Source organism: Molothrus ater, chromosome 12 (genome assembly GCF_012460135.2).
Source record: "Molothrus ater isolate BHLD 08-10-18 breed brown headed cowbird chromosome 12, BPBGC_Mater_1.1, whole genome shotgun sequence".
NCBI classification, from domain to species: Eukaryota; Metazoa; Chordata; class Aves; order Passeriformes; family Icteridae; genus Molothrus; species Molothrus ater.
Window position 1 is genome coordinate 16,463,998 of NC_050489.2, and position 27,595 is coordinate 16,491,592.

The 27,595-nt window shown below is 41.1% G+C and overlaps 3 protein-coding genes across 3 annotated transcripts in view; 1 reads left to right on the forward strand and 2 right to left on the reverse strand.

Annotated features, from left to right (window-relative positions):
• Window positions 1-758: 758 nt before the first annotated feature.
• On the reverse strand, window positions 759-7,776 carry GCSH (glycine cleavage system protein H). Its single transcript, XM_036390518.2, has 5 exons — window positions 7,647-7,776; window positions 4,204-4,283; window positions 3,152-3,215; window positions 1,465-1,596; window positions 759-888 (listed from the first exon to the last, which is right to left on the reverse strand). Exons 1-5 carry the CDS (start codon window positions 7,765-7,767, stop codon window positions 791-793), a joined length of 495 nt encoding a protein of 164 aa, XP_036246411.1. The 5' UTR covers window positions 7,768-7,776; the 3' UTR covers window positions 759-790.
• A 748-nt stretch (window positions 7,777-8,524) lies between these two features.
• Window positions 8,525-27,595, reverse strand: part of LOC129046813 (polycystic kidney disease protein 1-like 2) — a 36,077-nt gene continuing 17,006 nt past the window's right edge. Inside the window, 25 exon segments of the mRNA XM_054516177.1 lie at window positions 8,525-8,654; window positions 9,449-9,580; window positions 10,736-10,837; window positions 11,353-11,563; window positions 12,231-12,391; window positions 12,729-12,856; window positions 13,759-13,892; window positions 13,991-14,318; window positions 15,133-15,318; window positions 16,031-16,171; window positions 16,863-16,959; window positions 17,399-17,630; window positions 18,394-18,622; window positions 19,560-19,773; window positions 20,266-20,492; window positions 20,647-20,846; window positions 21,363-21,509; window positions 21,856-22,034; window positions 22,227-22,328; window positions 22,550-22,780; window positions 23,182-23,375; window positions 23,629-23,854; window positions 24,545-24,679; window positions 25,571-25,697; window positions 26,505-26,629. Coding sequence (XP_054372152.1) covers window positions 8,529-8,654; window positions 9,449-9,580; window positions 10,736-10,837; window positions 11,353-11,563; window positions 12,231-12,391; window positions 12,729-12,856; window positions 13,759-13,892; window positions 13,991-14,318; window positions 15,133-15,318; window positions 16,031-16,171; window positions 16,863-16,959; window positions 17,399-17,630; window positions 18,394-18,622; window positions 19,560-19,773; window positions 20,266-20,492; window positions 20,647-20,846; window positions 21,363-21,509; window positions 21,856-22,034; window positions 22,227-22,328; window positions 22,550-22,780; window positions 23,182-23,375; window positions 23,629-23,854; window positions 24,545-24,679; window positions 25,571-25,697; window positions 26,505-26,629 — 4,314 coding nt within the window. The 3' untranslated portion in view covers window positions 8,525-8,528.
• The window catches only part of BCO1 (beta-carotene oxygenase 1), a 45,444-nt gene continuing 40,506 nt past the window's right edge, over window positions 22,658-27,595 (forward strand). Inside the window, exon 1 of the mRNA XM_036390501.2 lies at window positions 22,658-22,727. Coding sequence (XP_036246394.1) covers window positions 22,689-22,727 — 39 coding nt within the window. The 5' untranslated portion in view covers window positions 22,658-22,688. The remainder of the gene's footprint in view (window positions 22,728-27,595) is intronic.

Here is a 27,595-nt window from a genome sequence, read left to right on the forward strand (position 1 = left end):
CAACTTCCACAAGTACCTGCTCTGCTGAAATCACCACAATTGCCAGGCAAAAGATGTACAATTAATTCCTTAATTACTTGTGACTTAGGTAGTGTTTACTAGACAAAAATACAGCCTAAATAATCCACTGTAGAACCTTGATAAACAATCACTGCAGGACCTTTGCACACTAAGAATGCACAGAAAAGGGAAGGCAGGGCCCCCATCCTTCCTGCCTCACAGGCAAGACTATTTGATTACACAATTAAAAAAAATAAGGAAAGCAAAGGATTAATAAGTTGTGTAAAGAAATAAAAATCACACAGAGAGGTAGTTGATATGGCTTCTCCTTTTTCGGTATCATCTTTGTAACCCTAAGAAAGAAGAACATGAGTAGGTTAGGAAGACACTGCTTTTGAGTGCTTTGGGAGCAATAGGAAAGTACTTAAGGGAAAACTATAGGCCAGGTCATGAGAACAGCCATGTGCCTCTGACAAAATTAACATGTTAATGCTGCTGCTACTAAATTTGATATCAAATGAATCTATGGAACTATATATTTCAGCAAGTGAATTTTGTTTCCCAAAATATTATAGATAACATCTGGAGTTACATGAATCAGACAACAGAATAAAAAACTCTCACAGGTACACAGATATGAAACACATTTATCACTGTAATTATTTATAGTCTTGTATATGTGATCTTAAGTGGTATTTTTCAAGTTGCCAAAACTGGATATTCAGTATTTCCTTAATTGATGACAAACTACACTGAGATATTTTATATGAATTTATTTCATTATTCCAGCTCAGTCCTCAATGGATTTTATGTATTTCTCATAGGCATCTTCGGTCATCAGTTCATCAAGTTCAGCAGGGTTTGCCACAGTCATCTTGATAAGCCAACCTGTAGTTAGGAAATTAAAAAGAATTGCTAATATCCTACAAGAACAATTCATTCATGTTACTGCCTTAGGAAAGTACTCCCAGCAGGAACAACCAGCTTTGGATCACTGGAGAATCAGCCAGGTTTTTGTACAGGCAAAACAACATTTCAGTATTTTAAAAAATGAACAACCAACCAACTCATGATAAGAAATGTCCTTTTGAGTCAGAACAGTTGTGTAATTACAGTGCTGGCTGTGACAGTGGCATAGGGAGATGGTGCCTCAAAAGAATAAAGGAGTCTGACCTCTCAGTGTCATGGACTCTTACAAGATCCAGAACCCAGAAATGCAATCAAGGCAAACAGATTTAAATTCAGCCACAGTGTATATCTGAAACTAGGATGTTATAAAACAGCTGTTCAAAGAAGACACTGTGATAATGCTTTATGTTAAATTTTACTGGGCTTGAACTATATTCAGTATATTCCATTTAAGTCTCCACACCATTAAACTGAAAGAACAGGAATTGCAGAGCCATTTGTAGTAGCAAGAATCCACACAGTATTCATTATTTAAAGATAAAAGTGGCATCTTACCATCTTTATAACAGGATTTATTGACCAGCCCTGGATTATCTGCAAGGGCAGCATTAATCTCAGTCACTTCTCCTGAGAGAGGGGAGTAGAGTTCACTAGCAGCTTTCACACTTTCCAAAGCCCCAAACTCATCTGAAACAGAGAATATGATTGAATGTTCCTAAGGAGAAAACACAAAGCAGTTCCCTTTGTTCAGTTAGACACTCTGGTGATGACTCAAGCAGTAAAGAAATGTCTGATCTTGTGCAAGAAAACAGATTGAAGTCACCCACTTTATGACAAGGATCAGCATTATTAAATTTGATGATTGTGCTCTTGAACTCTGGGGAATTTGTGCTAGCTGGCTGCTACAGAAGGGACAGGAATTCCTTACATTTGGGTAATCCTTTGCCTGAAGCCCACAGCACACATGATATTGACTTAGAAGGAACAACACCCAGCTCTTGCTGCAAGAGACTTAAATATGCCTTTTATCTACAATTTAAACCTTTTTATTTGTAATTTGGTTAAAAAATCAACAATGCCACAATTTCAGCAATCCCATTTTTCTTCAGAAACACTATCAAGTGTTATATCTGCACTCACTGGAAAACACACATTAGTATTCAGAAGCACCACAGTGGAAGCACCCAGCAGCTCTTCCCTTTTTCCTGTTTTGTAGGGAGTTGTGGAAATGGTGCCTGGAGCAATGTTAATCCAGAGCAGCCCTCAGGCACAAGCAAACAAGACAGAGGCTGAAGGAACAGGGAGCTGTCACAAGAGTAGATAGGCACCAGGACAAGGGATCTGAGAACAACTTGTTCTGGGAAAGCTTGGAATTAGACTGAGGCCAGAATGGGTAGAAAAGAGAAGAACTTAAATGGAAATGAAATTCCTTCAAATAAAGCAAAACTACAAGTTGGTTAATTAAAATCCTACACAGAGAGACCTTTTGTCTAACAGTCAGCATTCAATGTAATAGATTTGGCCAAAACAGTTTGATGGGGTTCTATTCCACAAGAAGGATAGCAGAAGAAAGGCCTTCTACTTTACCTCATAAACCCCCAGTTCTGTTTTAAAAATTGTCTCCAAATAATGACAATGGTTTCTTCATATACTACTGAGACAGCTCTCTACATTAATATAGGAAAAGGCTTTTCATTTCTTCCTGTTAACGTTCACTTTCTTTAACAGGAAAAGTTGCATAATTGAATGATTAAGAATGTAACAACTTGTACACCACCAACAAGCAAAAACTCTGTGAACATATTTGATACCTCAAAATTACTGAGTCTCTATATTCATAGAAAAATTAGAGCTTGATATAAATTTGAAGTTTCACATCAAGCAATTCACAAAGTGCATAACTGGAGAATTACAAATCAATGCTTGCAAGTTCAGATCAAAGTACAAATATTTTGAAAACAGAGTATAGATAAAATTATCACAAAAATATTTTAATGCTTTATTTTTGAATCAGTATCTCCACAGTTTAAAAAGCTTGTATTTTCTGCTGCTAAGCACAGTCTGACAGTGAGAATTTAAAATTAAAGCTGTCTCTTGTAGAAATACCTAAATTTATTTTGCATACAAAAGCTTTATAATGGTATTAATAATCGTAAATATGATTTCAGAAAATTTATCTTTGCAAAGGAAGAGTGGGATGAGTAGAATAATCACTTCACGAGCAGCTAGAACTGAAACTTACCATGTTTACTCAATTTTGTCCCAACTTCTGGAAGACTACAGTAAACAACGTCTCCTAATGCTTCCTTAAAAGAAAAACAAAAGCATCGGAGCATACTTTAACAAAACTACACACAGGAGAGAACTGATACAGTGACTCTAGAATCTGCATATAAGTATTCTCTGTCTCTAAATATTGTTCTCATTCTTTACAGATTGTATATATTTCACTTTTTCTTAGCAAACACTTAATGTGAACAAACTGTCGTGTTATCATGCCCCAAACACCAAATTACTGTTTCTCTATTACAGTGCTAATAACCCTCAGGCTCAATTCATCTGCAGATTTCTTCTGGCAGAATGAGGAATAACATTGACTGATCTTAGCATCAGCTACAGAGAGCTGTTAGCACACAGTTTGTCCTCACTGACTTCATTGGGACCCTTAGCACCATAACAATGGGCTCAACTCTTCTCTGACACATGTAACCCATCTCACAGATACTCACCAGAGAGTATCAGTTATTGACAGAAACCTGAGATTAAAAGAAATGCTGCTTGTCCTGAGAAACATTAATTCCATTTATTGATGGCTTGTCCCATTCCTTTTTAAGTTTTACATACAGCCCAGAATTTTCCTGTGACTATTCCGAATCAAGTACAGCATGAGAACAGAAGTCCAAAGGAACTCCTGTCCTAGAGTAACAACTCTATGCCATGCTGTACATCTGCTCACAACTGTTCTTTAGCCAGGGGGATTTCACCCTATTTGTGTTCAGAGGAAACCTGACCTAAAAGCAGACACGATGTCCTCTTCACACAGCCATGAACTGCTCAGGCTTGGACCTGAACATTGAAGTCTCCCACCAAGTTCAGCTCTCCATAGGTTCAATCTGAGGCCATTAAGACCTCATCAGAATGCTGAGGTGGCACAAATATCACAAATAATGCTCACTGTGTCGCATATGCAATTAAAACAATAAAAACACCCCCGTAAATGTCCAAAGAGCAAGGACAGAGCAGATAGGCATAAATAAATATTGCAGAGCTGGGCAAGGGCAGAGGGATCAATACCTGTGCAAAATTGCTGATTCCTACTGTTCCAATGCCATTTTCCACAGATATCCACTCGTGCTTGTCTGTGAACTTGCGGGCTAAAAGGAAACAAACCCGACATTTCAGAAAGAAGTGACATGTTGCTCACTTAAACACAGTAACACGTTTGCAGCCTTAAGCTGTGGGGCTTTTCACTGAGCTTGTTCATTTTTCCTGGAAAATATTTTAACCAGCACATGCAATTTAGAGAGAAGCTCAGAACATGCTCAGTGACAGGGCAGAGGCTCACTGGGTGTCCTGCTCAGAGTATTATCAGCTCCTGTGCAACCATCTGGAGACTGATAAAGTACAGGAGCAAAAAGAGCAGTTCTACTTCAAACAGAAGTGCAAATCTAAAGCCTAGATGTGTATTTTACTCATAGTTATACATGTCTATGAAAGCATAGTAGCTTTTCAAACATATTTAGTGTTGATTTCTGATAACTACTTATTGTGGCTGGGAAGGCCAGTGTTGGTGACTCTAGAAACACTGTGAGCATTACAGCATCTCATTAAAGTGCAAAGCTGGCACAGCTCTATGTATTATTAGGGCAAATTAATATAGCACAAATTAATAAGGGAACTCATACTGACAACTGCTACTTAATAGACTTTGCTCTCTGTTAATATTGTTACTGTGAGAAGAACACAGTTGTTATTCTATATCTCTATAAAATAGTTCTGTTAAAACCTTGTTAAGTTCTGTCACAGCAAGGTTACAATTCTCCTTACATTTCAGATCTGGAAGATTCAAGACAGCTTTATTAGAGGCAATTGTTTTTATAAAGTCATGTGGAGAAACTTCAAGAGAAGTAACTGAAGCAAGCAACATTTTTCTTGCTAACATTTTTCCTGGAACTTTTCTTACTCTGAGAATTTTCAGCCTGCCATGTCTGTTTTCTCATTTCTACACAATTTCCCTATAGATGCCTTACTACCTTTTTTTTTTAAATTTTAATTAATTTATTTTTATTTTCCACTTGCAGCACCCATCCAGTCAGGCAAGGGATGTTGTAAAAACTGCTGCTGAAACAGCTCCCTGAGGGATTGGTGCCACAGTAGTACAGCTGCATCTTCCTTTTGAGTTCAACTCTCCTCTCAAGCTCATCCTGTGGGCTGAACTCTTTAAGGCAAACACCAGAGAAACTACACTTCTGCAAATCCTTGTGTATTTTCTAAAATTATACGTGAAGGAAAACAGAAGCTCTCACTGTAGACCTGCTAAAATCTTTCCAGACAGTCAAAACTTTAAGCTTCTTCAGCTGCAGTGATCCTCTTGTGTCTGAAAAGTTCAAGAGTAGCAAGTCTCAGATAAAGCTGTTTGTCTTAGATAGGGCCTGAATTTTATAGAGCTCCGTAGAACAATATGTGAGTTTGCAAGTATAATACACAAACAAACATGAGTAAACTGCAAACACAAAGTATTTTCCTATGAATTATCAGTCAAAAATACACAGAATTTCACCTAGCACGGTTTTCTATAACTACAAGAAATCTCATTACACACTCTAATGAACAGAGTCTTAAATGTCTCAAATCATTTTGTGTCAAGATGCTAAAGCCATGGGAATTCTATTGGAAATGAGTAATGAAGTGTAAGAATGGAGAATGACAATTGACAAATCTCAAACTCAAGCTGAACATTAGTGACGTTACACATGGCACAAAGAAGCCAAGCAGTACATTTTTATTCAGGATAATAATAGTGTATGGAATCTGTTTATAAAGCAAGGCTAACAAAAAAACCCAGAATATTTCACACCACTTTGGAATACAGCAGTGAAATGTCCCAAACAGTTAGAAGAGCACATAACTTTCTTGCAGGACAAAAGAAAAAAACCCAACAAACCAAACCAAAAAATCGTGAAAAATTAAAATTCTGAGCATGCAACAAAAAACACTGCAAATGAAGTAAAGGTCAAATTAAAGACAGTTAATCAGTAATCTCAAAATTTGAACTTTGAGCTTACGTGGTCAGCCCATTAAATAAATCAACCTAAAGGAATATGAAATGTCAATGCATACCAAATCTCTCTCTACATTCTTTTACAGAAGAGCACCTGAATTTACTCTAGCTTCATTCACTTCAACAGGACTTTGGTTTAGGCTTAATTAGCACACTCTGAATTTGGCCCTTCATTTAGTGTAGCCTGCCTCTATTAAGTATTTCATATATACCTGAAGAGTGAACTCACACCTCCACAAAGAGGCATACAAAGCTTTTCCTCTCTGCCTCAAACAAAAGCACTGTTATTCCTTTGAGTGATGTGTATAGAAAAGCAATGGGTACATTGGCCAGAATAGTGAACAGCTTAGATCTTAACTCAGTTTGCAAGTAATAAACAATAAATAATATTTCTTTCACTTGCAGCAGAAGGCAATTAAACAGGTAGGTTTAAGATATCTGGAGACACGTGGATGAGCTCTTCTCAGTGGTAGTCATTACTTTCACAGCCTATTCTCCTCCTCTTCTTGCCCAATTTTTAAACATTTCTGTTTGCTAGAGTACCACAGATTTTGTTTTTCAGACTTTCGTGCGTAACTTCCATTCAAAGAGAGCTTTGACACCAGCAGATGCTTTCAGAATGAACTACACCAAAGGCAAAAATCACAGCAAGCAGTGATGCACGGGTCCATCCCCTGCCGTGCCGCTGGTGCAGCTGTGGCTGCACAGGAGCCAGAGCCAAACCTGCGCAGCCCCGAGCGGCTCAGGGCCCTGCGAGCCTGGCCGGCTCTGTCTGTGTGCCCACACCAGTCCCTGCTGCGGCTCTGCCTCCGCCAGACACCCACCCCTGCCCCTTTCTCGTGCTGCTGGTGCTCCTTGGAGCCAACACCGGCTGTTTGTGAGCGGCAATCCCGGGAAAAGCCCTCCGCTATTTCGGGCAAGCTGGCGTGCTCCAGCTCGGCCCGCTCTGCGAAGCCTCTGTGTGGGACCAGAGGGGACTGAGCCGCTTTGCTCAACCCTGCAGCGTGGGGATGAGGGTAAAAGTTTCTGGCCAACTAACGGAGGTGCAGCTGCTCCTGTGGGAGTGCCAGCAGCGTCCGGGCCAGGTGAGGGGCGCTCGGGGTTCAGCCATCTTGCGAGGTTCTCCGGGCCCCGCCGGCACCGGGGGGCTCCGGGCGGCTGCAGCATCGCGCTCCGAGGGCCGCCGGGACACGGCGCGGCGGGAGGCAGGGGAGGAGGGAGGGATAGAAGGAGAGAGGACGGCTGCCACCCGGGGCCGCCAGCGGGACCCTCGCTCCTGCCGCTCCGCGCACCCAGTCCCGGCTGGCGAGGGCTTCCCCCGCGGGCTGGGCCGGGGCGAGCCCCCGCAGCCCACCCTGCCCACCCTCCCGGGCACAGGCACCGCCGGCTCCCCGCAGCACCGGGCCGCTGTCCCGCCCGCCCGCCGCGCACCTCCCTCCCTCGGGCCGCCACTCACCGGCCAGCAGCAGCGAGCTGGTGCCCAGCCTGCGGGCCGCGGGCTCCCGCGGCGGCAGCGAGAGGAGCGGGCAGCGCGGCGCCAGCACCGGCCCGACCCGCCGCAGCGCTCGCCACGCCATCTTTGCCGGGGGCGGGCGGGGGCGGTGCCGGCGGGAGGTGGCGATGGCGGCGGGGCGGGGCCGGCGGTGGCCGAGGGGACCCGTGGGGACGCCGTGGGCCCTTGGGGAGCGGCCCGGGCTCGGCTCCGCGCCCCGGCGGCAGCGGGCACCGGGCCCTGAGGGAGCGGAGCCGCCATGTTCCGTGCGCCGCCGCGGCGGAGACTGAGAGGACTTAGCCAGACAGTGCAACAGCCGCTCGGTGTTTATTAAATAAATACAGGCGCCAAGTCTACAGCAAGTGCACGTGGGACGTTTCGCCTTAGGGTTACCGCTATTTCTTAGCTATTATTACAGAGTAGTGCCGGCAGCGCTTTAGGGGTGAACGCCGCGTCCTTTTCCCAGAATCGCGCAACAGGCTGAGTTGGAAGGGACCCACAAGGATCGAAGTCCAACTCCTGGCCCTGCAGAGACACCCCAACAATCCCGCAAGGGCCTGAGAGCATTGTCCAAATGCTTCATGAGCTCTCCTTGGCTTGGGGCCGTGCCCATTCCCTGGGGAGTCTGTTCAGGGCCCGAACACCCTCTGGGTGAAAGAACCTTCTCCTAATATCCAGCACAAACCTCCTCTGACACAAGTCCAGCCATTCCTTTGGGTAAACTCATTTTAATCAGAAGCTGTAATAACCTAAGCCTACAGCCTAACCTAACTAACCACTGCAGCTAATAGCAAACAAGTAAATCATTTGCCCACAAGCAAAGTAACTTTTCAAGATGCTCTTCTTTCACTTGCTGACAGGTTGTTCCAGTTGTTCGCCAGTGACCGGCTTCTCTTCCTTCTTGCATTTTATTCCAAAGAAACTGAAGAGTTTCATTAGCATTAGATCAACAATCTCCTCTTCTTCTGAAGCCTGAAATAATAACAAATATGTTACTTGGAGGTGCACACCCAAAGTGGATTCAGTCTCTGCTGAAGCCAGGGCAAGTTGCAAGACAAAATCTGTACTTGAGGTGAAATAAGCCAACTTTCAGCAGAGCATGAGTGACTGCCAAGCAAAACATTGTGCCAATATTTTTATCCAGACAGAAGCCCCAGATGAGTATGGACACTACAGAAATTTTGGCTGTCAAATCCCATGGAAATCTCTCTACAGGAGCCTGGAGTGCACTTGCCAGCTCCCATACAGCTCAAGGTATACACAATGAGACATCCACCATTTTGAGATGAAGTAAATGAGATAAATGAAATATATATTCTATTCTATCAACCATATCCTTTGTTTTCATCTCCCTTGACTTTATTTAAAACATTTCTGGGCAGTACTGGAGTGTTGAGATGGATTTCACACCACACTATCAATAGCTTGAATGGGTCAGGCACTCACAGTAAGAGTTTTAAAAGGAGCTGTAAAGCCTCATGCACTTCAGTAGCAGTTTTGGCACTGATTTCAATACAGCCCAGCACGAACCTAAGAGTTTTTTGATGGATGTAGTATGTGAACAGAAGGCTACAAATCAGATCTGAACAGGGACTCATCTGAACAGGAATAGACAGTGTAAATCTGGAAAATCTGAAGTGTACTTTCTGAGCAAATGTTGCCTTCTGAAGATTGGACTGAATTTACATGGCTTTCATCCATGGTTGAATACCTGAGTAAGCACTGAACAAAAAATGTTAAAAGCAAGAGAGCTTAGATGAACAAACCTGGTAATTCTTCTGCTCCTCACTAAAAGCAACCAGAATCACCGAAATGAACAGATTCAGTACCACAAATGTCATAAAAACGATGCAGGATCCAATTAAAAAGGAGCTTAAAATTGGATTGTAGTCCAAGACCTGCATAATGCATAAGGTAAGACATAAAACAAACAAAAAGCATACATACCTATCTACATACATACATACAAGCAGTTAAGACCCAATAAGAAGTCTATCACCTTGAGAATCCTGTGTCTAATCAATTATGACATATTCATTATACACATATATAAATTTTCTACTCTAGTATTGCCCTTTGTTGATATGATACAGTACAAAGACAACAGAATATTTTATATATATGTGTGTGAATATGGGCAGTCTTTGGGGGTTTTTAAGTATTTGCATTTAATTGTAATGGTATGCCAGTTTCCTGTGAAAGTTAACAAGCCTGGAGATCTGTTTATCCACAGAACAGCTGAAGCTTCCTAATGCCTCAGCTTTCAAAATAGGTGAAATCCCTGTATGCATGTCATTTATTTTACTGTATGCTTTACAAAGAAGCACAGTCAGACTGTAAGAGACACTTGTAAACCAAAGGTTGTAAAAAATCAAAACACTCATTTTTATATAAACTACATAGGAATGTATTTTCATTATTAACATGAGTGGGATGTAGAGTTGAAAATGTGCCAAATGTGCTAAATGACTGATCTTCAAAGCCACTCATATCCTATGGGATCCATTGTCTAAAAACATACACCAAGGAGGAGTTCACAGTCAGAGACGTCCAAAAATTAATCCACAAAAAATGTTAAAAGGATATTGAAATATTTGAAAGATCTTACTGAAAGTGGTATATAAAGAATAACAACAACAAAAAAATTAACATAAAGTTCTCTTGTGGAAGGCCTTGCCTTTCTTGGGAAGATAGAAGGGGTGTTCAGAACAAACACAGGGTTTTCCTCATATTTCTATCTGTAGCTTTCTAAGGAAATTACTCAAAACTTTTTGTAATCAATTAGTAACAGCTCTAGTAGAAATTTGAGCAGGTTTCTCAATGAAAGGTTCATTATGAGCCTCCTTGTGATCAAAATAGAAAATGAAAGAGGTTTCACTGGATGTCCTTGTCTTGCTCAGAAAGGGTGACTGCCTTAGGGAGCTGTGGAGCTTGCAAAATTAGATTAATGTTTAGCACTAATTGAAAGTCCTTCTATTTGCTGGGTCAATGCATATTTGATAGCTGAGATGCCAATTGTATGGCTGCAAACTTCTCCAAATTACATGTGGTACCTCCTCATAGTTGAAGATTCCCAGCTGAAGACTGACCATGGTCTCTGCTGAATCAAGGAGGGTTTTGTAAGAGTAGAGCTTCCAGCCAAATATCAGGTTTGCCTGCAGAGGACAGAAGTCATGTCTTGTGTCATGATCAGAGTCCTTGCTGCAAAATGTGTTTAGCTTGAAGATCTTTATCATAGATATGAGAATGTCTTGTATGTGCTCAGCCTGTTACTAGATATGTAAAAAATATAACTATTTCCCACTTATAACTAGCCAAACAGAAAATGGCACTTTCTAATGCTCCACAATTTAAGCTTTATCCAGAAAATAATTTTTCCAGTACTTCGTTCTTTGTCACATCTATTGCACATAAAGAGTCCTTATTTTTCAGCTCAGTGTTTGATTTTTCACTAAATTTCAGTTTGCTAAGGACAGAGTGGATGTTTTAACTTCTCTTTCACTCATACAGAAGACTTGGGCTCCAAGCTGCTGAACTAAGATATAGACAGGCAGCTTTATTCCATTTTACATGGCAAAGCTATGTTGCTTTTGGCATTCAAAAATAGTTGATTTAACCTGACAGTACCCGGGAGCAGACTGCAGACAAGAGAAAGCACTGTGGTACTCACAGCAATGGAATAGGCAAGGAACATGACTGCAATTACAGTGATGAACCCAGAGATATCACCCCATGCCCTCCTCAGTGTTGAAGTGATCATGTTCAGTTTAGGGTTGAGCCTCAGCAGATGCCACAGTTTCACTGTGGAGAGAAGCACCAGGAATGCAATCAGGTAGCCAAGAACTGCATCAGCTCTTGCTGTTTCACTGAAGTTTATGGAGCTGTTAGGAAAATAAAAAGAAAATGCATAATATACCATGCACACAGAATCCTTTGAAGTGCATAAATGGGTATGCTGGAAAAGCCAGTCACCCTGTGCTGGGATTTCAGTAGAGACCTAATGAGTTCCTGTTTGAGTGTTCCCACTTGCACTTCCTACTGTGTGCACACAAAAAGTTCAGTTGTGCATGGCTAACATTTTTAAGGAGAGGAGGTTGAGGCTGTAGCCCAAATTCTGCTCATTATTCTGTGATTCTATAATTTCTTTCCTGAAAGATCTTTTAAAAGACGTTATAATTTTCCATTCTGCACTAAGTATTCCATTATTATCTCCTAACCAGTGGCTTTTTACAACAAAGAACAAGGCAGATTATGTGTTTTCTGAGTGGATGTCCTGTAGCAGAAAGGCTTGTTGGTTCACAAGAGGGTGATGCAGACAGGAAGGGAACTTGGTGCTGAAGTCTGCTGTATTTTATTTGAGCAGTATCAGAAGAAAATCCTATTGCTGATACAAATCTAAGGCCTGACACTACAGGCTTCATTAATACATAGCCATCTAGGATAGTAATATTTAGCACAGAAAAGGTGCTGTCTGGGAAGAGGAAAAACAGATTTATTTCTGCATAAGTAGCAACAACAAAAGGTGCAGTAAATAGCATTAGTACTTACTCCTCCTTGTGTTCCTGGTAGTAGCTGATGTCCCTGGCCCCAAGGACCGTCCGTTTCACAAACACTGACAGAGCACTCCAGCTAATCAATATAATGGCCATCTCCAGGAGATTCCACTTGCTGTGGAAGTATCTCCATCTCAGACTCTGCAGCAGCTTTCCCTGGGAGGAGTTTTACTGTTTCAGTCTCATGACTCCACATCACACAATGCACCTCTGAAGATTAGGGCAATGCCCTCCACAATAAAGCAGATTGCTCTGCATGAATAAAACTACATCTTGCACTAGATTCTCATTATCTTTCTCAAAAACAGCATCCAAGCCAAAAAAAGTGTTGCCTTCCTATTATTTAATACTGACACTGTACCTGATTCAATCTTGCCATTGGTGTAGCAGCATCAGTGCTACTGAAATCAAGTACAGTCCTAAAGCTTTTGTAAATGCAATTAACAGCAGGCACAAGGTCATGCTCTCAAGCAGACTCTCCAGTGGGGCTCACCTGTACCATCATGTAGTACACAATGAAGAGGAAATAAATGATTTCTGCTGCAACCACAAAGATATGGAGGCTGTCGGTGTAGGGGTACAGCCGGACACTTTGCAGCTCTGCACTTGTGAAGAAGGCCCCTAAAAAAGAAAACAGGGGTCACCTCAGGGCTTCTTCTGCCTTCATTCAAACAACTCAGTTCACCAGTGAGACTTCTGTACTTGCTTTCACATCAGTGTGAGGCTGAATTCAACCATCAAACTAAGATTTAGACTTGACTGTATGAGTAACCCTACAAGGGTTTGAAATTTTCCTCAAACAGGAATTTCAGAGAGTCAAGGCTTTTAGAGTGGTTGTGCTTGTCTGCTTGAGTCTTGTTTGATAGTACAATAGTAATCCCAGCAGGACTGAGTTTGGATTGGACTGCAAATGCAGAAATACAGCAGGAGGACTTGGATTTTTTTTAAAAAGCTGAATCTCATTCTAAACACAAAATGAGCTCAATTTGGGCATTTTCCAATACTTGGACACAGTCTAAGGAGGCTGCTCCCAGACTAAATGTTTTCTTACAGCCCCTAAACCAGAATCTGCTTTTACTCTTCTCTTTGTTGTATCCAGATTATATATTACATGATGACATAGCTATACATTAGAAGTCATCAGGAGCAAAAAACCCAGACCATTATTTGCATTTTGGTCCTAATATTGTATTGATTCGCTGAAGTGATTAGGAAACAGAATTTTTCTTGTTCCTGTTGTGTAAATTCTCAAGATCAAGTTTCAGTGTCATGTTTTCTTCATGAACAGATGACCACGGCATAAGCAAACATAAGATATTCCATTATGGTCTATATTACTGAGATGCTGCATTTTTCCTAAATGGTTTAAAAAATTTGCATTGATTCTCTCATGATTAGATTTATTAATACACTTGTGTTTCCTGAGGAAAGAACTAGGAAAACACTGATAATGTGTAAATCTACCTTCTGTAGGTGCATTTCTTGCTGTCTTCAGAAATGTGTAACTTAGGAAAGGCTCTCACCTAAAGCATTGCTTTCAAACATCAGGCTTATAATGCAGAACAGGTTCACATTGGCATTGTAGACTGTAAATTCAACAAACACTGCTCTTGTGAAGGTGTCAAGCCAGACATTGTTGAAAAGGTACTGGAGAATTCTGCCAAAAGAATGTGTAACCAGTGATGTAATTCATTCAGGAATGAGACAGTATCACATGGAGGATGCACTGATAATTTACAAGAACACAAGTGGTACCTGGAGGCATTTTTAGGGTCGGTTCCCAGGTGAATCACATATCCCCCTCCACTGTAGACAGCAAATTTACCCCAGCTGGGGTGTCCTCTCAGTTTGGACTGACTCTGATAGTGCCATGCTGAGCTCAAGTCAGAGGAGTTATCAGGGCCTGAGGTATTCCAGTGCTCCCCATAAAGTGATGTATCTTCTGTTTGTAGGGAGTAGGGAGCGTGGCATTCCTCAACTACGTGCTGGAGTCTGGGAGAAACGGGGCAGGTGTCTCCTTTCACTCTCACTTGGCGAATTCGAGCACTACCCACCAGCTTGGAATTGCCATCTGTAATGAATCCTGAACAGGAGATGGAAAAGAGCAGCACTGGCAATATGACAAAATTAATAATATTTCTTCATTTCATTTATGATTCACTGATGCATTAATATTTTGCCGGATATTCTTTTTCTCGGAAACACTGTAAGCAAAATAGTCATGAAAATGAAACCCTCATATTGATTTGAACTGAGTTCTTAAATAATATTCACAATAACAGAGTTCTGTGTCACCCCCATCAGTATTTTATACACAGGGAAAGTGAGGCCTGGGGAGAAAAGGGACTCACCTCGAGTCCCATAGTGTTCATGCAGTGTTCATGTCCAAAGAACAACTCTGCTAATATATTTCAATATTTACCCTTAAATGTGAGCTGGAAAGTGGGTCATATTTTACTGGATATGGGTGGATAGAAACATGCTGGTATTGCATAATTTGCCTTCACATTGACACAAGTCATGATGCAAACAACTCTCCGAGGGAAAGCTGTATGGTGCCACCTGTCTGCCTTTTTTTTTTTAATTATGCAAAGAAAGTTGTGTAAACTTTCTGATATATCTGAATATCTGGAGTAAGTAATAAAAAATGTGAAAAATTTAGCATTGCAGTGCAGAACTTTTGGGTTATATTAAATATAGGGAAAATATCAGGGGATGTTTAACCTAGGGTCAAGCTGTGGGGTTTTGTTATCCACTGGTATTCATATTATAAGATTCCTTGCTAGCCTCATACACTCACAGTCCCTTTCTCCACTCAAATATGAAAGTTAGAGATAAGTATTAAAAACAAAGTTTCAGAATCTGTCAAGCTGAAGGGAAGCAATGTGAATCTGCACCTTTATATGATCCATAAAGATTTTTGAGTAAAGTAGTGTTTGCCCACGTGAAAAAATCCTGGTAACTGTAGACATCACGGAATCCATCTGTAAAGCTGTCCTCAATGTGTTTGTTTAAATAGTAGGAATTGGGATCTCTCTGCCCATAGGCAACCAGTAACAGCATCCATAAAAACCCCAGATAGGCTGGAAAAAAACAGAAAGAAACAACACATGTGAGCTCTGGCTTAACAAAGCTGTTCAAAATAGATTTCATGAATGATTACTGCTGCCAGCAGCCATGAGGCCAGGGAGGTTCTTTGTAGACTCTGAGTGATCAGTGCTAATGAGTACACCCAAACTACTTCAATGTGCTGCAGTTTAAGTGTTTCACATTTGGAATATGAGTAGCAGTCAAGAAAAGAAGTGGGAAGGCTGAATAGAAGTAGTCATGGTAGCTCCAAATAAAATTACTTTGTTCCAAGTGAAGTTGAGGTAATTTTTTTTTTGCCATTGATTTTAGAGGAAATAAACAGGGGCATAAATCATTATCTATAGATACTATATGCTTTTAGAAAGATGGCCTCCATCTGCTCTTTGGTTTCAGCTTGATTTTAATGTTGACCTCCTCCTTTTATCCTTTCTGCTTTTCTTTAATCTCTTATGTGTGTGATGTGATGTGTTTTTTTACCATAAAATGAAGCCTTAGCCACACTTTTAGCTCCAGCTAACATTCCCACCTCCCTGCAGCTCCAGCTGCCAGGGAACAGCCTGTCTGTACATCATAATGGCTGGCAGAAAGCTGGCAGAAAGAAGATATGCCAAAACTTTGTCACCCAAGAGAACAATATTTTCACTGAAGTAAAATTACTGATGAGTATTACTGAATAAAACAAGATAATCTACATATGGGTAATACCCAGGATTTCTCTGATGAGGGCAAATGCTTTCTGCTCCTTCATGTAGCTGATTTTCATTTTCTCCACATCAGCAGCAGGAGGTGGCCGGTAAATGTTGCTCCTACTGTCCCTTCGGACCCCGAAGAGAGGGTATGAATCACCTGTGAGGGAGAGCAGTGAACCCTGGAGTTAGTTAATTATCATCCATGTCCTGCTTTTTGTTTGTTTGGACTTTCTAAGGAAACATTTCTATCTAATGCTTTCCCTCAGGAATAGAGGATGTGATTTAAACAATTACTATAGCAACTGTAAGGCAAACAGTGGAGAGGGAAGGAGCTCACAAAAACTGTGTTGGGTTTAGGACCAGGTGTGCTCCAGGTGTCTCTCTCTAGGCTGAGCATCTCAGCAGGTGGTGTATTCATAGCCTGAGGCTGAGCAGGGAGGAAGCTGCAGATCAGATAACTTTGCTGTGCCCTAGGATTCCTGTCTGCTAGTGAAGGCTTTATTTAGAGATGATTATGACTGCAGAAGCCACTGCTCAGTTTAGGGGAATAATACAGATAATTGTGGCTGTGGAAAAGTATGTAACCTGAGAACATCCATATAGGGCTTAAAGGATGTGGGAAATTTCTTTGTGAGAGGTTTTAGTTATGCTTGTCAGATAAAGACCTACCACTCTACATGAAGGGTGAATTTTTTACTGTTCACTTATTTATTTTCACTAAATTGTGGAATAGTCAGAGGTTTTGTTGCAAACCAGTTGAGCTTTGTCAAGAATTATTCATTAAGCACTCCAAAAGCTTGGAGAATTCTGCACTTTCTTTAATAATTTTTAACTTTGCAGGCAGTTACCTGGTGTAGATAAAGGTCCATCAATAGCTGTGTTTTCTTCATCCTCATGTTCCACCTTCTTCAGAACCAGAGCAAAAAAAGCAGCAAATCCCAGCACCTGGAAGGAATCAGCTGTAGAGTCACCATATTCCCATTTCATATCATGAAGCTCAGGTTTTGACCTGGATCACTTTGGATCCAGGCACTGCAGGAATACAACTGTGCTTGGGTTTGTTGAACCCATGCAGCTGAAGCCCATAAACAAGAGAACAGTGCACAGTGCTGGGGTTTGTCCAGCTAAACTGATTCTGTGACACATCCTCACTAGTCAGAAGCCTCATTAAACCCTGACAGAGCAAGGGAGTTGAAACTAATGGAGTTGATGTCAGCAAAACCCATCAGAACTCTAAACCACCTGCCTGCTCTTGTTTGAAGGGCAAAGAGTTCTCATTTTATATCTTAAATCTTGCAGCTCTTTAGAACGTGTTACACTGTCTTCCTGCAATGGCAGCAGATGAGCTCATCTTGACTGGTGGTTGCATTTCTGAGGCTCTCACCTTTAAGGGCTGTGTGATGAAAAGACTTTCCAAGAAGGAGATGAGCATGGAGATGAGCCATTTGATGGAGTTCTCCTTGCCATAGTGGAGCCCGTAGAGCATGGTGAAGAACCCGGACACACTGCTGGTGGCTGCCACAAGGAACCAAGCAATGAACACAAACCACCAGGGCAGCCCTCTGGGAGAAGAACTTTTCTTGTCATCACTGGACAAGTTTGGAGTATGGGACCACCTTGAGAGTGAACGAGAATTGAAAAAAATCAGTCTGTGATGGAACAGGAACCAAAATCGCAGCCATCGGGTTCACTGGGAACAGGCAACATCTTATGATATAAAATCATAATATTCTTTTAATTAATGCAGTTATATAGGATATATAGATACCAAAAAGTATCCATACACAAAAAGTGAGAAAAAATAATGAGGTGTGCAGAGATCAGCTAAAATCAAAATAAATGTGATGGGTTTCTTTACTCCTCAGTTCATGCACAACTGAATCTCCAGTAGAATTATTGACAAAGCTGTGAGTGCATTAAATCTGCTGAATGCATCTCTTGTGATCACCATAATGGCCAAGTGACGTAATTAGTGCAATTGTTTTCAATACTTCCAACTTAATTATCAGATTTCACAGAACTATTTTTGTCTGCTTATTAATTTTTCTTTATCCATACATTTTAAAAGACTTCTGTGACTTTGGAGCTGGGTGATTATCCCAGCCCTTTACTATCACATGGCATTTATTGTAACTTTCCACTTTGGAGGCAAAAATGACAAACAGCAATGATCTGTCATTACTGCTTTTGTGTGCAGTTCACAGTGCATGGAAATTTCTTTGTAGCTCCTGCAGTGGTATAATAGTAAGACTTATTTTTACAGATTTAATAATAGTTATCTAGCACATGTTAAGCAGCAATTATTTGGGCTGTGTCATCCTGTCCAATTTTGAATTCATGACCTGAATTTACTTATACTTAGAATGAGAACTGGGTTACCCCTCACTGATGGATGCTGATGAGCAGATTTGGTTCTCCAGGAGGTTCTTCATATGCTGAACCTGACAAACAGCTTGTGTGTAACTCTGAGGCATCTGAAATTTATGGGGGCCCAGTAATTCCAGCTCCATCTCTACATGCTGGAGTTGCATGTACAAGCAGCGATGGTAACCACTGTATTTCAGCTGGTCACAAATTCTCTTCTCTGGAGTTGGACTTCTTGTTTTTTCTGCAGACAAAGAATAAATTTATTAAATTTATTTATTTATTGAGAAAATAAATAGATTAGAACACATCTGTTCAAAGGATGGTTTCTCTGGAGCTAAAGATCATGAATGTGATGAAGTGAAGAGTAACATATGAAAGGACATGTAAAAGCAGCTTTAGTACTAGCACTTAATACTCCTCTGCTGGCATGGCCTGCAACGTTTTCCAGAAGGCAACTGAGTTAAACAGCAGTCCTAAAATCTTAATAGGTCAGATCAGATATCAACTCTTAATTTGTTCATGGTTTACCTGTGCAATTAGTAGCTTGGAAGACTCCCTGGAAAAGCTAAATGTGAGTCTTAATGAAATCAGTGAGATTATTTACTCATATATTCTTGTTTAATTGAGAGTCAGACTGAAAGGAACAACAGCACAAGGCAAGAAAAAAAAGAAGACAGGTCAAAGAGTTTGTGAAACAAGTGATATTTGTGAGTCTTTTCATTTGTAGATGCTGATCCAGCTCCCAAGCCAAAGCAAACATTTGATTCTACAACATAAGAAACAGAGATTTCACATTTGTTTTTACTTAGTTGGGTGCTCAGTGGTGCAGTGAAAGAACAAGAGGCAATGGGCACATCTTAAAACATGGGAAATTTCTGAACATAAGAAAAAACATAGATATTGGACACTGGAGTGGGTTGCTCCAGTTGAGAATTTGTGGAGTCTTCATCCTTGGGGCTATTCAGCATCTGACTGATTTGATCTTGGGCAATCCTGCTCCCACTGACCCTGCTCTGAGCAGCGTGGTGGGGTCCAGAGATCCCTTCTAACCCAGCTATTCTGTGATTCTGTAGTTGCCTTTGAGTCAGAGTGTAAGAAGAGCTTGGGTTATCACATCCAGTGCTATCATCATTTTCATTGCAAGGGTTTCAGCAGGTATTTCAGAGTGTGTTATTTACCTGGGATATCCATAGCACCCAGTGTGACAATTATAGGGCCATCCTTCTTGCTGTCATCGCAAAACCCTTGCCCAGCTCTGTTCTGCTGACAGATGACATCCTCAACCAATGACAGGAGTGTGTTGATATTAGCTGATTTTTCAAGGTCTGGTGCTGAGGTGGGAGATAGAGTCTTCAGGGCTTTAAAGAGTGAGTTGGCAATTCTTCTTATGTCCTAGGAAAGACAGCAGCAACACAGCAGTGACTCTGGCTGCAGTGGCTTAAGCTGATGTGATCTGACAGTACCACTGGCTGGGAGCTGCACCAACTGCTAAAATCTCCAGAATGGATAAGAATAGCACATCCTACAGTGCTGGATGTGACAGGCAGATTTCAGTGAGTTCAGCAAGGCAGCTTTTGTGGTTCAAAAGGGCAGCGTGCCTGAGAAGATGTGGTCCATGATACCTTTTATCTTCACTGTGTTGCTTGGTGTTTGCTCTACCCCCTGAACACAGTGATTTGGTCACACACAATAACTGTGCAAGGGCTGGCATGTACAAAGGCAGACCTTAATGAAGGATTGCACTTAGGTGGGCACTTTGCACCAGTGGTAATTGGGTTTTCTCTTCAGACAGGCTGAAGAGCATTGAAACAGGGAAATTTGTGGAGCTGGGGAAGCCGGTAGTGTGTGGCAGCAGAGGGCAGTGCAGGACTCACTGGGACTTGCCTTTGTCACAGCCTCCGGAGTGAGACAGGCAGCCTGGGTGGCCCCTGGGGTGGGAGGCAGGCTTGGGGACACTCGGCCATTCTTTCCCGGCTTCTTCTCTCTGCTCTGCTGGGCTGGCCGGGGTCGTACGTTCCTGAAGATCTGCACAATGAGCAGGTTGATGGGGAACATGAGGAGGGAGCTCTCAAAGCCAATCATCACTTCCTGCCATGTGAATTCGATCTTACCTGTCAAGGTCAAACAGAGCAGAGAAGGAAAAATAACCCCAGGCAAAATAAACGATCAAGTCTCTTTCTTGGGAAAAACCCATTTAATCAACTCTTGCTTCCAGATTCTGCTGTCTCTCTATTTGCCTGCCCAAGCAGTGGTGAGGATTGTTACCCAGATCCATTTTCTGCTCAGCAGGGTCCTTTGGCACACCCCAGAACATGATGCTGGTCAGCATGGTGCACAGGAGCAGGGAGAAGCAGCAGGACACGCGCTGGGCTCGCGTGAAGGAGCTTCGAGGGGAGCGGCTGAACACCGAGTACCAGATGTGCCCATCCTGGAAACCCTTGGAGGTCTTCATGAAGAACAGATTGCTGGGAAGAAGAGGGAAATCAAATGGATATGTAGAAAGGAGAGGAAAGAACAAAACCCTAGTTCAGGGTCCCAACCTTTTTATGCTTCTAGGCACTATCAGCAAAAGTAATAATTAGGAGAAATGATCAAATACCATGGCTTGATTTGCATGGTCATAGCTACTTATGTCCTTTTCTTTTGGACACAGCATAGGGGGAAAGCAAATAGTTCCTATTAAATAGTGTCAAGAAAATTACACTTAAGAGAAGATGTTTGGGTTTCTGTAGGTTTCTGTAGGTTCTGTTCTGTCAGGCTATCCTTTAGCACCGATATTTTCAGTATGGTACTACTGTTAGGGTAATGATTTATGTAGTCATCCTCCCTCTCTCTCTCCCTTATTCAGAACTCTTTAAGGACAGTGGAAGACCTTCCTTGTTTTCATTTTTTTCTAGGGCTTTGGTCTGTTTTTGTCATCCTTGTTTTTCCAGACTGACTGCTATCAAGAGAAAAAAAATAATCCATGAAATAGGAGGTACCTGAACTGCTTCATGTCCTGTTCTGTTGCTACTGGGAACACTTTATCTAGGACACACTCTCCAATATCAATGGCTAGCCAAGAGTTGCAGAGGAAGTACCATTTCTGATCCCATGCCAGGTCATGGACTAATACTCGATTCACATACCTGTTGGAAAAACACACAGGGCACTGTCACATACCACTGAGTGTGTGAAATCCAGAGCTCAGCAAGACTGTGGAGGACAAAATCTGACCTTCAGCTACTTGGGGTGGCTAAACTGTAAGGCACAGGACATATCCCATCCTGTACTGGACATGGGATATGGGAAACACTCCTGGTCCTGCACTTTAGGCAGTGATTTGGTCTATTTAGCTGCAAAAACTAGAATTTAACACTTCTTTCTAGAACTGCAGAAAGGATAATTTTCAAGTGTTAGAAAGGGAAAGCTGTTGACATTATAAAAAGGTTTTAGTGGGTTTTTACCTCCCGGCATCTCCAGATCTCCACTTACCAGGACGGACTGTCCCCTGAATTATCATGCCACAATCTAATACTCTGCAGTTCCCCAAGAGGAAAGAAGGTACAGAGGAGGAAAACATCCACTCCTCCACGTTCAAAGACTGGTGAATCAGGATCATTTAGATGATGGGGCTCACTCTCTCCATCCAGTCCATAGAGGGTGAGAGTCACCTGGAAAATAAAAAGGCAAAATGAAGATTTGCATATCTCCATCCTAAATGTGATTATTTCTTCTTTCATCAAATCTAAGGGCTTTCTGGCTCACACAGTGCACTTGAGTTCTCCTGTTCAATAGCCTCAGGTGCTCTATTATTCATTCAGTTCTCAAAGCAAATAAACTCCTCCCACACAGTGCACTGATACCTTGGAGGTTGTGGCTGCACCCCGGCGGTGTCCTGTGAAAACTGTCACAAGGTAACGGTACTGAGCAAAGGGGTCATTGTCTTCCAGGACTGTGATTTTCACCTGCAGAGCCACACAACATGGGCAGTGTGTTAGCTCTCCTGTAAGTACAGATTCCTGAAAGCTGTGAGTAGGAATTTGTGATCTTGTGAACAATGATTACGAACCAGTAAACAGAGAGTTACAGGGAAAGGAGTAGGATTGGTTAAAGACTTCCTATTAAAACAGGCTAGGCATGGTGGGAATTGGCCTGAATACGTGGACTTTATTAGCTGGAGACTTACTTTGGCATCATCCTGGATGTCTTTCCTTCGAGCCCAAATAACTACAAGCACATATATCAGAAAGATGCATCCTACAGTTGTCACCACCACAGGATTGTCCACGAATGTACCAAACAGCTGTGCTGTTTTGCTGACATCTATGGCATTGGGTATGACAAAGAAGGAGCTCCCAAAGAAGGTCAGATGGTTGCAGAGGCACTGTGTGCTGCTAGGGTTTGTTTTTGGTCCTACCTGAAACCCAGAAAAGATTTTTGATAAAACATCTGGCCTCAAAGTATTAAATGACTTACCAAGCAAATGAAAAGACAGTGCTGAGATTGGTAAGTTAGTGTAGAGAGCTGCTGCACACCAAATTGTTCAAGTTCCAATAAAGAATGTTAATTCTAACACCTAACCAGTAATGGGCATTACAATACATTATGACCTGGTCAGAATAGTTCAATTTCTTATATAGAAGTTCATCCCAGGAAATGGGAATGTTTAAAGGTTAGTTCAACATGACTAAACTTCTTGAGTTTATTAAAACATCTCAGAATGATCTTATTTCATGGTGTCAGTTACTACAGATGGTGGTTATGAGGGCTGGCTTTGAAGTGTGTAGCAGACACAGTGTTTTGTTTTGCTTTACTTACATGACAGCCATAGCTGTTCCAGCCTCCCTGGTGCTCGTCCCAAAACACACAGCGGGATGCAAAGCAAGTGGCATTTATGGTTAGCTCACTGTAGACTGTTGAATCCATTCCCATATCTTGTAAAACCATGAAATAGTAGGTTCCCTCTCCAAAAATGAGTTCTTCTGGGCTGAGAACCCAGCTGTTCATCTCACCTTGAACATAAATATTTTAGTTTCAACATATATATATAGAAAGGCTAATTCAGAAGCATGCATGTAATAAATGAAGCAAAGAAACAGGTGTGAAATCATTCTAGGCAACTCATTGATCAAATCATCCCAATCTTTGCTCCTGTTAATGAACACTTTATTCAAGAGATTGGAAATTTGAAGAATGAGCTAGACACCTGAACTCAGGGTCAAGGCTCATTCTGCAAGTTCATGAGTCACTAATCACTTCTCTTACCTCCAGAGGTTTTCTTATAGAACAAATGATTTTTCATATCATAGTTGGTTTCATTTGGGTGATAACCATAGCCCAAGTAAAGTATTAGTGGAATGTCGTGTTCAGATTCCAGGTGGATCACTACAGACATGCCTTCTGAGGTAACATTTACTTGAAAAGTGCTATAACTGCCCAGATTCAGCAGAATCTTATCTTCCTGAGTTGCTGAAAGCCTTGGTAACATGATCTGTTTTTAAACAAAAATACATAGGTTTAAAAACAGAAAAGCATTTTTCTTCTTAGCATGCAGCCCACATGCTAGATTATCTTTTTTCATAACATCAGGAAATCATGGCCAGAAAAAAATACCACTTTCAAAGTAATTTTCTTTTTAATGTCAACCAACCTCTGAAAAAATAATTTGAAATCTGTGTAGACTCATCACAAAGCCTAGAGTTAGGGTTAGGGTTAGGGTTAGTGCATTTCTGAACTGAGAACTGTGATTATGACTGAGACAATGGCTGCATAAAGCACATGTATGAATGATTTACGTGTCAGTTTATACATGGGCTAGGAAGCCAAAGAGTAGTTCAATAAATACAGTAGCTGGTTGGTGAAATCAGATTTCACATTCTGCTTTGGGATGACTGTAATCTGGAATCTATTTCCACAACCATTAGCATTATTACATTCATTTAAAGGAAGAATAAAATGCCTCATTTTCAAGAAAAGTCAGAAATACTTGGGTTTTTTTTTCACCCCAATAAATGCTGGTAGTGTTCATTAAATGCTGGTAGTGTTCATTACATCATCTAATGTAATGAACACTACCAGCATTTGTGTTCACCTCACAAATGATAACATAAATGACAATTTGTTAATGGAGAGAAGAAAAAAATGAGAAAGGAGGGTGAAAGTTAGGAAATAGTGGATTTACCTCAATGTTCTCTTTGAGGTTGCTGACTGGTATGATCAAACCATCCAGACCAGTTAGACTTAGACCTCCCACCGTTCCACTGATGTCAAAACTGCTGTCACTGGAGAAAAAGGGATTCATGGCAAAGCTCACCATCTGTTAGGAGATATTAACAATCAGACAACTGAGCTATTGTCAATATTTCATTTTATTCACACCCTGAATTGCTGAATAGTTAAAGAATGAGCTCAGACCCAAATAGAAGTAAACTTACAAGAAGTCTGCATACAGATTTTATTAAGACTCTACCTTATCTCTAAGGTGGGTCTATAAACCTTGAAAATGATTTTTATTCTGGAATGTGTACAACAATCTTTATTGTTTTCATACAGCGTGACACCTTTCCGGTAGAGTTGGAAGAGGTGTAATGAAAAAAAAATGTTGGCAGGGATTTTAGGGGTTTCCTGAGAGGGTCAAACCAACCAGAGAGATCTTCAGAAAATTTATTATGAAAATATGACAATGATATGCAATCTATTGTTCTGAGAGAAAAAACCACCATGTCCTAATTCAGCTGGGGGATGTGCTACCATCAGCACATTTGTCTCCTGCAGGATCTGAGTCCCCACACTCAGCTGTTTCCTGCTGGGATGAAAGAAGGCTGCTGTAGGTTAGTTTGAACGTGATATGGACTCTGAGCTGTTTCATCCCCCTCAGAGCATAAGATGTAAACAAACAGCAAACAGATGTGGAGGTATTGATTGATTCCACTGCCTGCTCCTGCCATGAACGTGTGAATCAAAGTGTATGTAAGGGGCTGATGGGACGGGGAATTTAAGAGTTCAGTTGTTTTTGCTGAACCACCCTCATGCAACTAAGATAAATGAAGGCTTCTTTGACCAATAATTTCAAATAATTTTATTGGCATGACAGGAGGAAGGACACGTGCTTGTGTGTTCATTGTGAAAGGATAAACAATTCTAAAACCATTAGATGAGGAATGTAAGCTGGATATCAAATACAGATAGATAAAAGCTGTTTACTTGCCCTTATATCCACTGTTTCGCCATCAACTCCTGAAATATTGAGAGAGGAAGCAGGTGGGAGAGTAAAGCTGGCAGAGCTGGAATTGGAGATGTTAATGGATGTGCTATCCATGCTTTCTGTTTGTAATCTGTCCAGTTAGGGTTGGGCATAAGCAAAGCAGAATAAAAGAGAAAGAAAATAATAAAAGGAAGAATAGCCACCAGAAAAAAAACCCCAAACATCAATAGCATGGACTTAATATCTACAGAGGAATCTTTCTCTCTTCAAGAATATAATTTATTTGCAAAACTATTTCTAAGTCTGCCAGTAAATGCTTTGTACATGAATCTGTCCCTGATGCAGTACTCCATGTAATACTACCATAGAATCATCAAAAAAGGGGTGGAATTGGCACATCTGGAGAGGAAGTTTTACCAAGGTGTACTTATTTGAAAGCCTTGGTTTCTGTGTGAACATGCTCTTGATTTGAATGCACAGTTTGATGTGGAAAACCAGGCTCTCAGGGAACAATTTAGGGATGATTATAGGGAATGGAAAATGCTCATCAGGCTCCTCAGGATTTTATTTGCTTCTGCCAAGCTGCTTACAGTTCCATATAACATGTCATTATTGGCAACTTGGAAAAGAAAAGAAACCCTTAGCTGGTATGACATGAGTTTTCGACATAATTTCAAAAGTAAGTGACTACTGCCTCATTCAGGAAATTGTAGCAAATTCTCTGCTGGTTAAAGAACACACAGCATGGGAATTTCTAAGGTGATGCTTCTGGAGTCCAAACTGTTCTTACTATCAGTCACTAACAACAGACTTGATGCACTCTCGAAATTATCATTATGCTACAGTATTTAGTTACTTTCAAAGACTGTGTTTAAGCACAATGGAATTAACATTTGTAGCTCACAAAAGCTTCGGTGGGGGACACTGCATCTTTTACCTGTGCATATACATTGTGGCAGAGGGAGAGGTGAGCACTGTTGGCTCATCACCTGGTGCCTTCCCAAACAGAAGGGCACTCTGGAGATTTTCAACTGTACTCAGGAGCCGGTGTGACACTGAACTCTGGAAAAGAATTGGAGGAGGAAACTTACAACAAAGGTACTCAGGATTATCAAGCTGCACATTATTTGTCATTGCTTCCATTTAATTTTGGTGTTTTACTAAGCTGACAAACTTGGTGATAAGCTTCCTAATCTCAGAGAAAGTTATTCTATTGCAATTTAGTTTCTGTAATTCTCATTGTGGCAAATAAATGCCTTACAGATTTTTACTTCTATATTGTTATATTTATAACCTATATATATTGAAATTACAAGCATGACATCTATCAATACATTCATGTACTTTTGTGTATTAATGCCCTTAGCTGCACGTGTTAGTGTTTTGTTACTTGGAAAAGCAAGACCTCATTACATGTCAGTTGTGTATTATTAGTGGGTTATTGTTGGAAAACTTGTCCAGTTGATAATCTTTTCTCTCAGATTTATTTCATCCCTACTTCCTTGAAGTGATGAAATTAAAATATGTTCAAGCCCAGGACACTCACAGAGTTAGCTGTGACAATTCACATATAGATAGGAAAGGGCAGGACAAAACAGATAAGTTGTGTCTTTCTGAACAGATAATCAGAGCTTTCTGAAAAAGTGTCAGCAGCAACCAGAGCTCCTTCAAGTTGTGAAGTAGTGGTGGCAATCATGAATGTTTAATACCTGTGGCTTCCTTGAATTATGGGGCAAAAGGACGGGATAGAAGCAAATCTGAAAAAAATCGCAACATGCTTGTCATCAATGAGGGGTCAGAGCTGATGCTGTGTTCCCTGTCCTGTTCAGCTTTCAAAGTAACAAGTCTTAAGAGGCCTCTATCATTTTCATTAACAGATATCCAATCTAACTTGTCTAACTGGGGAGAAGTTTCCTCTGATATTCAAGTCTATCATGGTGTCACAATGAACCTTTCCCAGTGGCAATTTAAAAATACAAGAGACAGCAGAGATTTTAAAAACCTCCCAAAGCAAACAAATATTCACAC

Excerpts from the sequence above, each read along its gene's own strand:
- GCSH (XM_036390518.2), bottom strand. The coding sequence starts at position 7,767 with ATGGCGTGGCGAGCGCTGCGGCGGGTCGGGCCGGTGCTGGCGCCGCGC. Across the intron at positions 1,597-3,151 it reads GACAAAATTGAGTAAACATG|ATGAGTTTGGGGCTTTGGAA; the intron begins GTAAGTTTCAGT and ends TCTCTGTTTCAG. Across the intron at positions 889-1,464 it reads TAAATCCTGTTATAAAGATG|GTTGGCTTATCAAGATGACT; the intron begins GTAAGATGCCAC and ends TCCTAACTACAG.